Source organism: Balaenoptera physalus, assembly GCF_965194825.1.
Source record: "Balaenoptera physalus genome assembly, chromosome: 1".
Classification (NCBI taxonomy): domain Eukaryota; kingdom Metazoa; phylum Chordata; class Mammalia; order Artiodactyla; family Balaenopteridae; genus Balaenoptera; species Balaenoptera physalus.
Genome location: NC_138882.1, coordinates 77,399,959 through 77,417,039, shown reverse-complemented (window position 1 = coordinate 77,417,039; position 17,081 = coordinate 77,399,959). Strand labels below are relative to the sequence as shown.

Here is a 17,081-nt window from a genome sequence, read left to right as displayed (position 1 = left end):
AATAAACAAATGGGACCTAATGAAACTTAAAAGCTTTTGCACAGCAAAGGAAACTACAAACAAGACAAAAAGGCAACCCTCAGAATGGGAGAAAATATTTGCAAACGAATCAATGGACAAAGGATTAATCTCCAAAATATATAAACAGCTCATGCAGCTCAATATTAAAAAAACAAAGGACCCAGTCCAAAAATGGGCAGAAAACCTAGATAGACATCTCTCCAAAGAAGACATACAGATGGCCAAGAGGCACATGAAAATCTGCTCAACATCACTAATTATTAGAGAAATGCACATCAAAACTACAATGAAGTATCACCTCACACTGGTTAGAATGGGCATCATCCGAAAATCTACAAACAACAAATGCTGAAGAGGATGTGGAGAAAAGGAAACCCTCTTGCACTGTTGGTGGGAATGTAAATTGATACAGCCACTATGGAGGACAGTATGGAGGTTTCTTAAAAAACTAAAAATAGAATTACCATACGACCCAGCAATCCCACTACTGGACATATACCCAGAGAAAACCATAATTCAAAAAGACACACGCACCCCAGTGTTCATTGCAGCACTATTTACAATAGCCAGGTCATGGAAGCAACCTAAATGCCCATAGACAGATGAATGGATAAAGAAGAAGTGGTACGTATATAGAATGGAATATTACTCAGCCATAAAAAGGAATGAAATTGGGTCATTTGTAGAGACGTGGATGGACCTAGAGACTGTAATACAGAGTGAAGTAAGTCAGAAAGAGGAAAACAAATATCGTATATTAACGCATATATGTGGAATCTAGAAAAACGGTACGGACGAACCGGTTTGCAAGGCAGAAATAGAGACACAGATGTAGAGAACAAACGTATGGACACCAGCGTGGGAAAGGGGAGGGGGGTGGTGGTGGGATTAATTGGGAGATTGGGATTGACATATATATAGTAATATGTATAAAATAGATAACTAATAACCTATTTAAAAAAATAAAATTAAATTCTGAAAAAATAAATATAAATATAAAAATAAACATCATAGTATGAGATAACGTGCTATGGTAAAGGTAAACCCAGGGGCATTCAGCAACTCAGACTTGAGGGCAGGGTGGGCAGGGAACGCTTCTCTGAATCAAGTCTTCAAGGATGCCAGAGGTGTCACAGCAGTTGCAAAGGCAGGCAGATGTATGCACCTGGTTCTGAAGGGCTATGTAGGTCAGGCTCCTGGAGAGAGATGAAAGTAGAAACATAGATGCTCCATGCTGAGGAGTTTGGACTTGGTCTGAGGGCAGTAGGAAACCTCTGAATGGTTTTTAGAAGGAAATACTAGGATGTGGTTTGTGTTTTCAAAAATACCACTTTGCTAGCAATATAGAGAGTGGCTTGGCAGTAGGTGAGGTAGGAAGCAGAGAGACACTAGGTGAGTTGCAAAATTCCAGGTGAACAGTAGGACCTGTGGACCAAGGCAGTACTGTGGAACTGAGGGAAAAAGTATATTTTAGAGCCATGTCAAGGAGGAGGGCTGCAGAGAACTTGGTCATGAGTGACAGATATTGGAGAACAAGGGAGGAAGGAGTCAAAGGTGTTGCCCCGGTTTCTGGCTTGAGTGGACATGGCGCCCCTCATCGAGAGAGAGCTTAGGAGAAGGAAGGCCATGTTTGCCTGAGAATTACAGGGGAGATGATTAATTTAGTTGGGGAACGTGATGAATTTGAAGCTTGAGAGAAGATCAGGAGTGTGTGTCCAGATGGACTGGCTGGGTGGGCCTGCAGCTCAGGCAGGAGATGCTGAGGTGCCGTTGTTGGTTTGTCCCTTCCGTGTTAGGAGGACACTTTGGCGTCATTAGAAGAATCAGGTACTCTATGGTGCAGGCCCGATAATGTTAGATTAGCTTTCCTAGAAGCCACGTTAAACAAACATAATAACCTCTATTTCAGCATCGTTCAGAGTTGGTGGACATGTGAGATGAACTGAAATGACTTTTAGCAGAGTTCAGCAGAGAAGCTTTGGTCCCCAAGGTGAACTTGGATTTTTTCTGGGGATTGTTCTCCTCTCTGTATCACTTCTCTTTTGAAAGTCCCTCTCAGACTTCTTGGGGTCCTTGGTAAGAATCTCAGTAAAAAGGCTACTTAGAGGGGATATCAGTAAGGAGAAGTAAAAAGCACTTTACTCATTATTTCATCTTCCCAGTAACACTGCAAGGTGTTACTATTAAAAGTCCCATTTTACAGATAAGAAAACTGAGCCTCTGAGGGTTCCCCGGCTTACCTTATGGTAAGGGGCACAGTTGTGGATATGACTCTAAATCCCGTTCTCTCTGTGCTGCACAGAAAGACTGACTCAGACATACCAGGCCTGTGAAATCCTGGGATGGAAAAGTTGTGTTTTCATTGAGGAAAAGATTCTGGGGGGAAATGATGTGTCCCCAGGGTGTTTATCAAGAGCAACACTCTCCTCAATGCTCAAATCAGTTCCTCTGATGTATCCCTGATACTCGCCTCCTCTGCCCCATGTTGACAGCACTCAGACTTGGTAGTTCTGGTGGTACCCTGTCCTAGGCCCACCTAAGAGTCAGCCATTAGGGCCTTGCTTATAATTTTCCCCTTTTCCTGGCCTTTCCTCTGCCTCTACCCTCACCGCCCACCCACAGCAGCCAGAGGGATTCTTTAGTCTAAAGCATCAGGAAGTCAATCCTCTGCTCAGAAGCCTCTAATGGCTTCTCGTCTCACTTGGAGTACAACCCCTGCCCTTCAAGGTCTCCTGTGTTCTGGCCTTTGATTGCTCCTCTGACCCTGTCACTGACCGCACTCCCTTGACTTGAGCCACGCTGACCTTCTGGCCATTCCTTGAATGCTTAGAGCACCTTATAAACACCACCTGGCTTTGAAACTTGCTGTTCCCACCTTCTGCACTGCCTTTGCCCACATAGTCCAGTGACTGGCACCCTCACATCATTAGGTCTTTGCCTCTCTTTGAGGCCTTCCTGCTAACCACCCTGTCTAAAATAGCGGCTCTGTCATGTTCTGTCCCTTATTTTTCTTCATGGCACTCATTTTCTATTTGTTTATTGATATCTCCTGAATATGAGCTCCATGAGTTCAGGGGCTTTATATGTTCTGTTGCTTGTTCCTCTGGCTGCTGGGATAGTGCCTGGCCCATGGTGTGCACTCAGGGGGATTGGTTGACTGATGGAATGAATACATGGAAGCTGTGAACTTGATGGCATGGGACAGAAAGTGAAGTCACTCTCACCGAGGGACCTACAATAATGAAACAGAGTGTCTCCCAATGCGGTTAGCATTGCTGGTTCCCTAAGTCTCCTCATTTGGAGGTAACTGTGAACAGGTATTAGGAAACCTCCCCCCATTTCCCTGGCTTAGATGCAGATTTATTGCTCTGATAAGGATGGGAATGATTTTTTCCTTCTAACATACAAGTTGCCAGGACAGATTTACTAGTGATAGCGTGGGGTCCATGTCCAACCTGTGTCCACTCTTTCACATCTGGAGGTCACTCACTGGAATGTCAGTGTTTGTGGAGCCCATGGAAAGTGCCTCCTGCACTGTGGCTTTCATAGGAAGAAAGCTTTCTCTAAGGACTTGACTTGAGTGAGCTCTGTCTGTAGAGTGTCCTTAAACAGAGGTTTCCTCATTGGAGATTTGAACCTAATGCCATTTTCAGTGCATTTTTCTGTTGTTCTTCCTGTAGGATCTTCTACGTCTCTCACGATTCCCAAGACTTGAAGATCTTCAGCTATATCGCTCGAGATGGTGCCAGCAATATCTTCAGGTGTAACGTCTTTAAATCCAAGAAGAAGGTAAAGGGGCTGTCATCTCTTATTTTCCTCTGATGGAACCAGAGTGCTCCTAACATTGACCCATCTCCCTGTTGATAGAGAGGCAAGATTTGGAGGTGGCTATTTTAATGCAAGATATAGGGGAACTCTCTCACTAGTCTGTCATTGCTTCTATATAATGCAATTCTCTTTTAGTTTCATTTGAACTTTGTACTTAGTTTTATGTGAACAACTGGAGAGATCTTGACCATTGGTTAAGGGCTCTGCAACAGGAGCAGGCAGACAGCTCCAGGAGTGGCACTCCCCTTGATGTGTGGTAGAAAAGAAGATTGCCGCTAGCTAAGGTGACCCTTCATCATAATTCTATATACTGTTCAGTGGCCTACAAACATGACATGTGGGATCTAGTTAGACTTTGTGATGTTGGTTGTCCTGGATGATTATTTTGTAACCATCCTTGATGTATAGTAACCTTGATGCTTGAGTAAATGCAACTTTTGCAATTCCGTAGAGGCATGCTTCCTCTCTATCATTCCTCCTGGAGTCTAACACACAAAACTTGGGTTTGGAAACGTGGGCTGTAGCCCCTCTTCTCCCCCGGAACTCTGAATGATGTTATGAGGGTCAGTATCCCCCATGGGTCTCAGTTTCCTTGTCTATAAAATGAGGAGGAGAGCCAAAACCAGCCTTTCTTAAAATGTATCCTGTAAAACATTTACCATCCAAAATGTTTCATGTTAAAATTATTCAATTTAAATGTGCTGGGAAGTCCTAAAGTCAGAGAAATCCCTGTAACGCAGCATTTCTCAAACTGAATTGGCCACGGAATCATATTTTTTCCATGTATAAGTGTCAATATCCTGGGAACTACTTTACTATAGAGGTGACTTTGGAAAACGCTATTTGTGTCTGAAAGGTCCCTTACAGGTGTGGAGTGGTAAGGTGCCAACCATTCTAGACACAAACCACTAACCCTGGCTTTCTATGAGGACTCCTTCCAAATTTTCTCCTGCTTGTCCCTTCTTTGATGCTATGTGATATCTTAATGCATCTTATGCCATAAGATATCTTTAATAGATTTGTAGGTACCTTGCCAAGTGGGGATGATAAGAATAAAAACGTGACAGGGTCAAGATTTACTATTATATATGTCCTGTCCCCCACCCTAGCTCCATAAAGAGAATTATACTTTGCTGATTTAGCCTCTTCCTCTAAGGAGATTTGTGGCCTTACCCACCTATTCCCAAGCTTTTTAATGCAAATCATGGAATTGGATGGAAAGAGCTAGAACTGGAAAGGTAGAAGGAAAAAGGGTCAAGTCGCCAGATTTCACTTTTCGATAATAGTACAGTTGAGAGGAAAAAAATGAAAGTGGGGTGAAGTTGAGCTGCATATTAAAGATCTGATAGAAAGAGTAGGAAGGAGAGGGAGAGAAAGCAAAACCAGAGGGGCTGGAGATGAGAATTTAGGGCTTGGGAGAGTGAAAAGCACTTGTGTGGCTTTGAGGTGTAGTGGATCTAGGGAGGAGAGGAAAGGAAATACAAAGTGTTCCTGAGACTTATGAATTGGATCGTCTGTAATGGTCTTTGACAGATACAACTGAAGACTAGGATTCCCTTTAATTCATTTCAAGTGTTCCACTTTACATCTGACTTTAGTTTTGTCCAGAGACTGGACCGTGTGGACCTTGGTATTTATTAAAGTTACAAATGGCACTTTTTAATTTACAAAGTGCTTTAATATTTAATCTTACTTGATCCTTGCAAAAACCTACATAAAGAAGTTAAGACAAGTAATTTTCATGCCCAATTTTATGGATAAGTAAATTTAAATTGAGGCTCAGAGAGATTAAATGACTTGCCCAAGGTCCCATGAATAGGCATTGGCTAGAATCAGGGAGACATGCAGAACAAAAGGATTTTGAGCAGGAAACCTAGGTAAAGGAGATGGTTATATTTGCTTTGCCAGCCAATCTAGTGTAGCAATGCAAACTCAGTGGGGTCGTCCAGTTCTTCTGCCAAAACCTGAGTCTAAGAACAATGCCCATTGGAACTTTGATCTTGAAGCGAAGGACAGAATTAAGTTCTTATTACCCAGTGACAAAGGAGTAGTCATCTGGTTCCCTATCATATCAGTGTTTTCCATGTTTCATAGCTCTCAGAGCTAATCCTGATCTCTGGCTCTTTTATTTTCTATATCCTTTTCACCCTCACCTACTGAGACTGTAACTCTTCAGAGCTGGTTCTCAGGCCCTTTGCTGGCCTGTAGCCATGCAGCTGAAGGAATTGTTTCCAGACAGCCTGGGCTGTGAGCCCCATTGCCGCTGAACTATAGGTGGAAGGGCTAGTTTCCAAGCCAGGAAAGAGAAGTGAATTAATCGTTCAGCAAAGGAAGCACAGTTGGGGAGGGGTGGGTGGGGAACACGTCTGCAAGGTTTTGCATGCTTATCCTGGTTAGTCTCCAGATCTGGTGATTTACTTTCTTGTAAAGCCCTTCTGGTTTGGAGAGATAATAGTTAGCTTGGGAAGGAGTTTTAATTGGCACATGATAGGAATACTTAAGAGGCGAGGGGGAAAGGACTAAATACTCTGAGCATAAGTGTCTTGCAGGGATGTTTCTGGGTTGTTGGAGGTCAGTATGGGGGTCTCTTGACTGGAAGCCAGTGGACCTGGGTGTTCTCCAGAGCCCTTGTGGTGATTATAGCGTAGAAAAACCTTGTATGAGCTCCTTGCTGTGTCAAGGCTTGGTTATTTCTGTTCACGTCACATCATGTCCCGAGTGGGCACTCATGGCACATTTCCCATGACAGGCTTCTCATGTGGGTCATCCTTACCTTACAGTTCACCATGGGGAACAGGACTGTCTCTTCTCTTGGTTGAGAACATGGGTCAGGTGTCTCAACTTGCCTGGTAGAGGACCTCCCTGTACCTCGCTCCCAGCACAGTTGTTATTTCTATACCTGTGGATCTTCCTTTACTTACCTATATAGCCAATGTGGTTCTCATCTTGGGAACTTTAATCTTGAGCTGATTTTTTTTCAGTTGGGCTTTCACCAGAAGTTAGATAGCAGAATATTGCAGGAAGATAACATACTACCAGCGACTCATCTGTTAGTCTAGATTTTCCAAGTTTTAGCCTTATATTAAGTCAAATGATATCCAATCGGTTTTGGTTACTTGCTATGTGCTCATGACTGTTCTAGACTCTTTATATGAATTATCTTACTTCATTCCCTCAGCAGCCCTGTGAGGTGTAGGTACTGTCATGCTCTTCCTCTTATGGATGGGAAAATGGAGACTTAAGGGACATAATTCATAATGAGTGGTGGAGTCGGAAATGAACCCAGAAGGTCTGACTCTGGAGCTCATCTTTTTAGCCACTGCATTATATTATCTTCATCAGGAAGTTGCATAACTGAGGAGTAGCTTTGTTCTCCAAGACCTACTTGTAACCGGATTCTACTGTAATTGTTACTGGGGTATGAAGAGCTCCTTAACTCTGAACGGCCCAAGTCTCTTTGACATAGATTTTCCTTTTTTTCTCTTAGTATCTTTGTTTGGTCAATATTGGCTCTATTTTACAGTGGGAGAAAGAAAGGGCCCAGGGATGTAAATTGCCATTGGTCGCACAGTGAGTCAACATTGCCACTGAGATAAAAACCTAGCTTCCTGCTTCCTAGTCCAGAGCTTTGGCCACTTAACTCTGTTACACAAAATTCATAAGAGATACATGAGCCTCTCTGGATTTGAGTTTCTCCAGCCACCAAATAAGATGAAAGGCATCTCAGGAATGCTGTTTTTTGTATGTGGAGTGAGACGGTCTTCAGGAAACAAGTTTTGTGTGACTGGGAAGGATCACCAGGATTGTAGTGGGGAGATCCCAGCACTATTCAGACTAGTGCCAGAAAGGAAGGGTAGGATAGGGTCTTTTCCTTGCCCAGAGCATTGGAGACATTTCCTAATAACACGGCTTTCCTGTTTCTCCTCCTTGGGGGATATAATGACAGTATTCATTTGCAAGGCCTTTTGACTCCTGTGAAGCCTCTGTGTGGTCTCTTGACCTCTCCAGTGGAGTAGCTGTCCCGCTCCTGTCATCTTCTCCGAGCCCCAGGAGCATGTGGCTGTCTGCCCTGATTAAGTGTGACTGTACTTATTAGCGCATCAGTGCGTGAAGTGTTGGTGATTAACAGGAGCCACAGGAATCTCCCCATTATCTTCATGAAATTGTTCTGCCGGCAATCACAGCTCAGTTGGTTTGGGTTTGGAGAAATCATTTCCTCCTATAATGCTGTCACCATCAGATTAGGGGCCACAGTGGAGAAGTTTAGCTGTCCTTAAGAGCTTGCAATGGATTTTGAATGGTGATGTCAGTCATGTGCTAAAGAATAAGTCACTTTCCTGGCCAAGCTCAAGAAATGGAGGAGAGATAGGTCCTAAATTTAGGGAAGGAACCTCATTTTTTATATCTTTAATGTTGAGGTGGGTTTGGGTTGGGAAGTCAAAAATATAGAAATCATAAGGCTCAGAACTGATCTAGTCCAAACCTCTCTGTTAATGGAGAGGAAATCAGTACCTGGAAAAGTGAATTAACTTGCCCATGGTCACCTAGCTGGTTACTGACAGTATTAAGGTTATAACTTGACCTTCTTTTCTCTATGGTACTGTGGTTCATGGGCTAGCAGAGTACAAGGGAAAACCCAGCAGTCCATTGGAAATTGTAAGGTCCACTACCTCCTGTCAATGTTGCAAGTCATACCCACTTTGAAACTAAACTTTCCCCATAGTAGCAATATTCTAGTGTCCAAGGCATTGCCTTGATCAAATTATATGATCAAGGCCATTAAAGAACCTGTTAGACAGAAACCTAATCCATCTCCCATTTCAGAGGCTTAGTTTTTGGATCTTCCTCTATGTAGAATTCCAGATATATTTTCTTGCTTCAGCATTGCAGATTCTACAGATTGAGATCATTTGATAGATATAAGCTTAAATCTTTTACTAAGGTTCAAAAAACACATTAAAGAAACGTGACCTTCAGCTCTATTTTTGTTGAGATTCTGTGCTGGTTAAGGTCAAGAGAGGGGCACTGTACTTTCTTGCTGTGGTAGATGAAAAGAACTATAAACCTGTGAGTTGTCCTAGAACTGGCTTACTGGGCTGCAGTTCTAAGCCTTAGAATTCAGAAGCACTTGGCAGATAAATCTCAAGTTCCCAGGAGATACAGGGTGGCGGAGGAGGGGGATGTACACTGGGGTAAAAGGCTAAGTTTACACTAAGAAAGGCTAAGTAGACTAAGAAAGACACTTACTTGGAAGAAGTGTGCCCCCAGTCTTCTCTTCATTCTCTGTCATTGTCGTCATCATCTTCTTCATCATCATGTACACCTTGCATTTTGAGCTTCTTCTATTCACTTTCCTTACTTATCTGATGACTCCCCTGCTCGCTGCAACTAGAGGAAGCCCGCACGCAGCAACGAAGACCCAACGCAGCCATAAATAAATAAATAGATAGATAAATAAATAAAAATTAAAAATTAAAAACCTAGTAAATTCCAGAGAATGACCATATCCCAGAGCTGGAAAAGGTTGCCTTCCCAACATGCTAATTATTTGCTCTGCTTCGTACCTGGCTATCTTCACAACTTTAAAGCCCCAGTTTGATTTGCAGAGGTCAGGAGGTATGAGCACCTGCTTCGTGATGACCCGTGGGGCCCGGTGGAATGGGTTCTTCTTAAAGCTTCTCCCTCCTGAGTTAGTCATGGTTTATTAAAATAAGTTCCAGCCTGTGTGATTCCTGCATTCCGAGGTGCAGGCAGAATCAGTGTTCTTGCTTAGAAGGCCGGAAGGCCCAGTTACCACGTGGGGTAGGCCTGGCAGGCAGGGCCCAGCATGACCATGCAGGGAGAAGATGGCACCAGTGAGGGGAGGGGCAGCCCCTGCCAGGTGCAGGCTGGCCCTCCTAGCCACCTTCAAGTAACGTTCCCCAACAAGGTCCTTATATAGAATCCTCTAAAAGTAGACTTTTTACTGGTGAAGGAAGCGGAGTCTAAAAGGTCAAGGGCCCTCTGAATTCACATAGCCATTTGTGAGAGAATTAACAGCCACCCAGCCTCTTCTGACTGCTAGAGTGGTGAGTGGGAAGGGCTGTTCTTTTACGTGTATATAATCATTCTGTAAAGCAGATAGGGTAGCTTGATTATGTTTTCAAGTGCGGAGAGCTCTTCATAAAACATGCTACTCTGTCCTTTTACTGTGAATGGAAATACAGCCTTCACATTAAACAGGAGTAAAGGATAAGTCAAAATGAAATCATTTAGCAATGAATGTGCCAATCTAGAACTCTTACTCAACAATTTCCTCACAGCAGAAACCTTCATACCTGCTCAGACCAAAGATGATTTGGCCCAGTTCTTCTCTGTTGCTATGGGGACAGAGAGATGGTGGCTTTAGCCCTTTTGATGTTAACATACCTCCATAAGAGGCAATTCCCTTCATGTCTTCACGTTTCTATTATTGATAAAGTAAGCCTAGCCTTTCCTGAACTACTGTTTGTTTTATGTCTTAATTCCCCTTTGGTGCAGTGAATTCCATATTCAGAAAAAAACATTTCTTGAGCACTTGGTATATGCCAAGCACTGTGGGAGGTGCTCTCATATATGTTAGCCATATATTTATTCCTCTGTGTGGCGGAGGAGAGGCTATAAACATCAGTGATTCACTTTTCCGTTGAAGTTACAGAGATGTTCTGCAGAACAGCTCTGGTAAAGGGGGCTAGGAAGGAAATGGGAGGCCAGGGAGGTGGGAGTCATTTCTAAGATAGGGAAGTCAGGACCAGTGAACCCTAAGTCTGCATTTTCTACTTTTTCAGGGGAATCAGATAGAGGTGAGGGTCAATTGCTTGTCCTAGTAAATGTACTAAAATGTGAAAATGAGACACGGAGAGTACAAATATTAAGCATTAAGACCAGCCACTTCCTTATGACCGTTTTGGGCTTGTAAATAGTTGGTTGAAACCCGTGGGTGTGTGTGTCATACATTTGTCCTTGATGAAGGTGGCAGAATAGAGATTTGAGCTGGGTTCCAGGTTCTGCAGATGCTCGGTCCTGAGTGTATCCCATCATCCACTGTCAGTCTGTGATGCATGAGAAATGCAGGTCCTCTGAAAAGTCATTTCCCACCAGCTATATCCTCATACTTAAATCGGAGTGTTTCCTTCCAAAGAGAAGTTTAGAGATCCTGTCCTTTCCCCTGTTAATTCCTTAGACTCAGGGACACTTGAGTCCCTTTCCTTTTTTAATATTATCTTAAAAGTTAGTTAAGGGAGGTATCTGTGACTTACAGAGTTGGGGGGATTTGTAACATGTCCTCCTTAGGAGAACCTGAGATTTTGTAGCAACAGATGTGGTAGTAAATTTGGAATTTTCTGTGTGAGTATATATTTTTAAGAGGGAAACTGGGTCTGTACTCTGGTAATAATACAACTGGGAAAAGACTAACTCAGCCTTTGCAGATACTTATGCAGTATGATTTATCTGGGTTAATTTATGGAAGATAAGGAAGTAATGGAATTAAATGCGGAATCTCTACATATCATTTAGACTTACCATATTTTATTTCTAGACCTCCCAAATTTGTCCTTTTCTGCCTCTTGTAAAGATGTGTAAGAGAGCAAAATTTCCGAAAGTCAGAAGAAGGGAAAGGGGAAAGACTCTGTGTAATAGACACTGGCTATATTTGGTAGGTAGAATATAGCATCTCTAAGGTTTGGTAAACTGGTAGTAAGCTTTGCTGTAAAAGATTAACCACAGGCAGTCTGCTCTTATTCTCATAAAGAGAATAAGTAACAACAGATCTAAGGAGGCCTGGGGGAAGAACACTTTTGAGTGGAACAGTATCTTCTTTTTCACCTGAGGGTTGAGCTTCCTGGCTCAGCCTCCTCATCAGAGCACAGCTTGATTGCCAAAGGAGATGTGAAAGATGTGCTTGGCCTGGATTGGTTAGGGACTGTGCCCTCTAAATGACACTATTTTTTTTAAAGATTTATTTATTGATTGATTGATTAATTGATTGATTGATTGCTATGTTGGGTCTTCGTTTCTGTGCGAGGGCTTTCTCTAGTTGCGGCAAGCGGGGGCCACTCTTCATCGCGGTGCGCGGGCCTCTCACCATTGCAGCCTCTCTTGTTGCAGAGCACAGGCTCCAGATGCGCAGGCTCAGCAGTTGTGGCTCACGGGCTTAGTTGCTCCGCGGCATGTGGGATCTTCCCAGACCAGGGCTCGAACCTGTGTCCCCTGCATTGGCAGGCAGATTCTCAACTACTGCGCCACCAGGGAAGCCCCTAAATGACACTTTTAAAATATATTTGGGGAGTGAGGAAGGTGGGGGCTTCTTGCTTAAGACCAGTACCTGCTGCTCTTCAACTTCCAGTGCAGACAGAGCAGTTATCTCCTAGATAGTACGAACTTGTGGCGGGAGAAGGGGCCTCAGCCTGACCTTTGGTAAACAGGAGGAAGTTAAGGTTGGAGGTACAGGACAGAGGCTCTGATCCACCCCTGGGTGATGGGGGATCCCACAGAAGTTACTCATCTCTTCCTGCCTCACTTAAAGTTCTCATCATCCAGACATGTCAGGATGGTCCAGGTGAGAGGTCAGTTAAGAACATCCCTGGAGTTTGCATCATGAGCGAAGAGAGGTCTGAGCGCTAAGACGGTCACTTCTAGGAAGTGGTTTGAGGAACATCAGGAGGAGGAGACGTAGACTGAGATCTGAAGTAGGCCTATGACGACTATTGGCCAAGATGCCTTTTCATCTTAACCTGAATACTCCGGCCTGAAATGAAAAGGGAGAACACAGAAGTAATGCCAGGCTTGAGGAAATAGTAAGGGGAGCGACTTGGGGACTTACACCTAGCAGAGAGTGAATTAGAGCAGTAGTTCCATACATGGGATCCAAGGCCCTTAGGGATTCATGAAGATAGTAATGGAGAAATATGAGCTAATTTCAATATTATGAATAGTGTAAATGAATCATACGTTTATCCTCAACAAGGCCTTACAGGCTTATCAAAACATTGGACTCTGCATTTGTCTATAATTGCATCGGTTTGCTGATGAGAAGCTCTACTTGACTGCTGATGTTACCTCGGGGTTTTTTAAATGTGCTGGGTGAACTGATGGTGTCATTAGGTAGTCACAGCTGACCTGAAGTCAGATCATCCAAGATGTGATTAATCTTAGACTCAAGGCATAGAGTGACAGCCACAGTTAAATGCAGTGCAGTCTATGGTGGCAGAGTGTTTGGGGACCACTGGTGTAAAAGGAGCAGTGACCTAAGCTTTCCCAGCCTGAGCTCTTAAACTCCGCATAGCTCTCACTGAAGTCATTCAGTGAGTCTTTGAAAGAATGTGAAAGCAGACCGATTATCAAATTATAATCAGTTATCCAGTTAGAAGACCATGCCCTGAAAACCTTGCATGTGGTTTTTCCTCATGGCCTACGTGGGCCACTTGAGACTCCTTCCAGGAACAGGCTTTTTTGTCCTGTCTCCTGCTGTCCTAGTAGTGGAATACCGGGAGCTAGGGTTAAGCTCAGTGCTTGGGCAGTTAGAGGAAGAGGTTAAATAGCAAGAAAAAAGAAAGAAAGAAAAGAAAAAAAGAAAGAAAGAAAGGAAGTAGCCAAAGAATGGACTCAGTGAGAGACATCTTTAGAGCAAGGCTGGGAAGCTCACCTTAGATACCGTTGGCTGCCAGTGGTATTCCGGGGAACTTGGACTCTAGGCCTCAGCTGGTTCTGGTTCTGCTGTTTAGACCATGGCTTCTCAACCCTTGGTCTGCAGGAACACCAGGGAAACCCACCGCTTCCAGCAGAAAAAAAAAAATGATGGCTGAGTTACTCTTAGTGTGATGAACCCATGGAACATTTGATAATGGTTGGCAAGGAATTCTGAAGCATATCAACCACTTTTGTCAAACTTGGGAGGCGGAATTGGGCTAAGTCCAGAATTGGGTTGTTTGCTATCTGTCCATTCAGTTGACTGATGGTTTCAGAACTGTGGTGACAATTTCTATTTTCTGGAGTATTTCAGGAAGGGAAAATGTCTTTGCATTCTTCTTTGTGAGTATGTGCACATCCAAACAACATTAGGTTTTTCCATCTCTTTCCTTTGCTGGCTTCATGGGTTTCTGTCTGCATGCCTCTTGCACATCCTCTCCCACTTCGGCCCTTCTTGTGTCCTTATAGAGGGTCTCCACATCCTTCCTTTTCTCCTTTCCTTTCTCCTTCCCAGAGCCAAGCCATGCGGATCGTCCGGACGGTGGGGCAGGCCTTCGAGGTCTGCCACAAGCTGAGCCTACAGCACACGCAGCAGAATGCCGACGGCCAGGAAGACGGGGAGAGTGAGAGGAATAGCAACAGCTCAGGGGACCCAGGTAGGTCACTGCTGTGGGTGCGGATGGACAGGCAGATAGACACACAGCGTGGGGCGGTGGAAGTGAACGGTGGCCCAGGAATGGGGATGTTCAGGTGGGGAGCGGTCTGGTTTTAATCTTGAGCCGATCCCCAAAAGAAGCCTGTTTCCTCCTGGTTCACAGATTCAGAGTGTGGGGCTATTTCGCCGGCTGGGTGACTTCCCCCGGAGAGGTGGGGAGAAGACAGGCAAAAAGACTGAGAGAATTGGTCAGAGAATCAAAGATATCTTTGGATGTTTCAGCCCAGGGAACAGTCCTAAGGATCAGCTTATCCTGGCTAGATTTTTGGACTCTGAAAAATAAAATTCTTCTGAAAATAATTTCCTCCACATTCAGATTCAATTGTCTCCCCTCCTCCATCTTACCAGGACCAAGTCCTTAACTCTGAGAGTCCTCTTGGGGGGGGGGGTGGTGGTGGTGGTGGTGGTGGTGGTGGTGGTGGTGGTGGTGGTGGTGGTGGTGGTGGTGGTGGTGGTGGTGGTGGTGGTGGTGGTGTGTGTGTGTGTGTGTGTGTGTGTGTGTGTGTGTGTGTGTGTGTGTGTGTATGTATGTGTGTATGGAAGCAATCAGTTCACTTAAAAAACATTTGATTTTCTCCGTTTCTCTCTATATTCCAAATTTTCTTTGAGGAATGTGTCTTACTTTTATAACAGAAAATTAAAGATATTTAAACTATCAAACAAAGAAGCATTTAAACTGGATATCAGGAAACACATTTTAAAGGTAGAACTGTTTATGCTACCAAGTCAGACCCCAAAGAAAATTACCGTACAAAAGCACCTTCATAAAACAAATTAGAAAGAAGATAATTACAGTTATCTAAGTAGGTTTTTTTTTTTCCTCTTTCTAAATTCTGTAGTTCTATGAACCCTCAGTGTGGACATTACTCCAATATCTCCAATCTTCAAGTCTCATTAAAAGTCAGGAATAAGACAAAGGTGTCTTTTATCATCTCTATAATCTAACAGTAAATGTGGGGGGAAAAAGTATGAGTATTAGGCAAAAAGTTAATATTGTTTATACATTTTTATGTGGGAAACCCATGAAAATAAACTGAAAGCTATTAGAAATAAAAGAATTTAGTTAAAGAGGTGAGGTCCAATAAATACATAAGGATAACTGTGGTTTTCTATTCCAACAACAACCAGCTGGAAGTCATAGTGGAAGAAAATATCCACTAAAGTAACAATTTAAAAAGATAAAATGCCTATGAATAATAAAAATAAAACATATATGTTTTATATGAATAAAATCATAAACAATTGGAAAGTTCTTAGTTGGGAAATCATCATAAAAATGTTAATTCTCCTTACATTAATCTATAAATTTAACATTACAATACAAATTTTTAACAGCAAAGTAAGCACCTTGGTAAGCTATCGTATTCAAAACTTATGGGATACAGATAAAAGAGTGCTCAGAGGAAAATCAAAGGCTTAATTATTTACATTAATAGATGATCAATCATGAAAATCAAATTAATTAAACATTCAATTCAAGAAGTTAGAAAATAGCAAAAGAAATCTCATACTGCAAAAGGCATTATCGCGAAGTGGTGAAGAGTAAAGACTCTTGGTTTACATTCTAGCTGCAGTGGTCACTGGCTGTGTGATTTTGGGCAAGTTCCATAACCTCTCTGTACCTTAGTTTCCTCTTTTGGAAAAAATGGAAATAACAGTAGTGCCTACCTCAGAATTTTTGTGTTGATTAGATGAGCAGATACATTTCAAATGCTGAGTCTGGTGCTTGGCACATGGTAAACACCAAATACATGTTAGCTATTATTATTTTAAAATATAGGAAAAAACAAGAATAGAAAAAATCCTGGAAGAGATGAGTGATGACAGAGGAGTGGCTTTCCAGGTACAAAAACATATTATAAAGCTATAATAGGTAAAACTGTGCTAATGCATGAATAAGTGCGTGAATGGATCAGAACAGAAAGCTCAGAAATAAACCCAGACACACATGTTGACATAGTGTGTGATAAAGGTAGAATCCCTATGGAGAAAAATGTGGAAATCATTAATTTTGAAAATTCAGATGCTTTGACCCCTAAATTACCCTCAAATTCCCTTCAAAGAATTCATGTTAAGGGTAAACCCATACATGTGTGAAATAATGCATACATAAAGTTACGTAAGCAAAGAATTTGTTATAAAAGCAAAAAATCAGAAATAGCAAGAGAGGATTTTAAAATAAATTATGGTTACAAATAATGGAATATTACACAGAGTTGGTGTACTCTATGAACTGATAAAAAGTCATCTCCAAGATATTCTGTTGAATTAAAAAAAAAATCAAGGTGTAGAACTGTGGATATGATATGCTACCAATTATATTGTAGAAAAATATATACATGTAAATGTAAGTGTGTGTGTATATATATGTATATATATACATATACACATGAAACCATATATGTGCCTACTCTGCATAGAATGTCTCCAGAATGATACACAAGACACTGGTAACTGTGGTTCATTCTGGAAAAAGGAACTAGGTGACGATAGTGGGAGAAAGATGTACTTTTCATTATACCAGACCTATAGCTGGCCGTGTTGCTCAGAGAACAGAAGCTGATCTGCTCACTTCTGAACTGGAGGATTTGCCCTCAGAGCTGCTAGCTGGAAAAGATGGATACCTTTACGTTATTAACTGTTCTTTGGTAATGCCCTGCTCCCCTGTTGGTGGAGAATCATAGCTAAGCCTCAGAGGCTTTCAAACCCACGGTACCACTAGCAGCCAGGATGCACATATACAAAGAAATTCTAATCAGAAAGTAAAGGGCATTGTCTCTGGTGAAGCCATTTATTCCTGGAGTGAAAG

General features: G+C 42.6%; 1 protein-coding gene across 6 annotated transcripts in view; it reads left to right on the top strand.

The window, feature by feature from the left end:
- LOC309663865 (carboxyl-terminal PDZ ligand of neuronal nitric oxide synthase protein) overlaps positions 1–17,081 on the top strand; it is a 302,668-nt gene that overhangs the window by 245,694 nt on the left and 39,893 nt on the right. For all 6 annotated transcript variants that reach the window (XR_014265505.1, XR_014265506.1, XM_082468485.1 and 3 more), the window contains 2 exons: positions 3,702–3,810; positions 14,072–14,213. Coding sequence is in view for 4 of the 6 variants with exons in the window: in XM_082468485.1 (XP_082324611.1) it covers positions 3,702–3,810; positions 14,072–14,213 (251 nt within the window). In the remaining 2 variants the exon portion in view is untranslated. The remainder of the gene's footprint in view (positions 1–3,701; positions 3,811–14,071; positions 14,214–17,081) is intronic.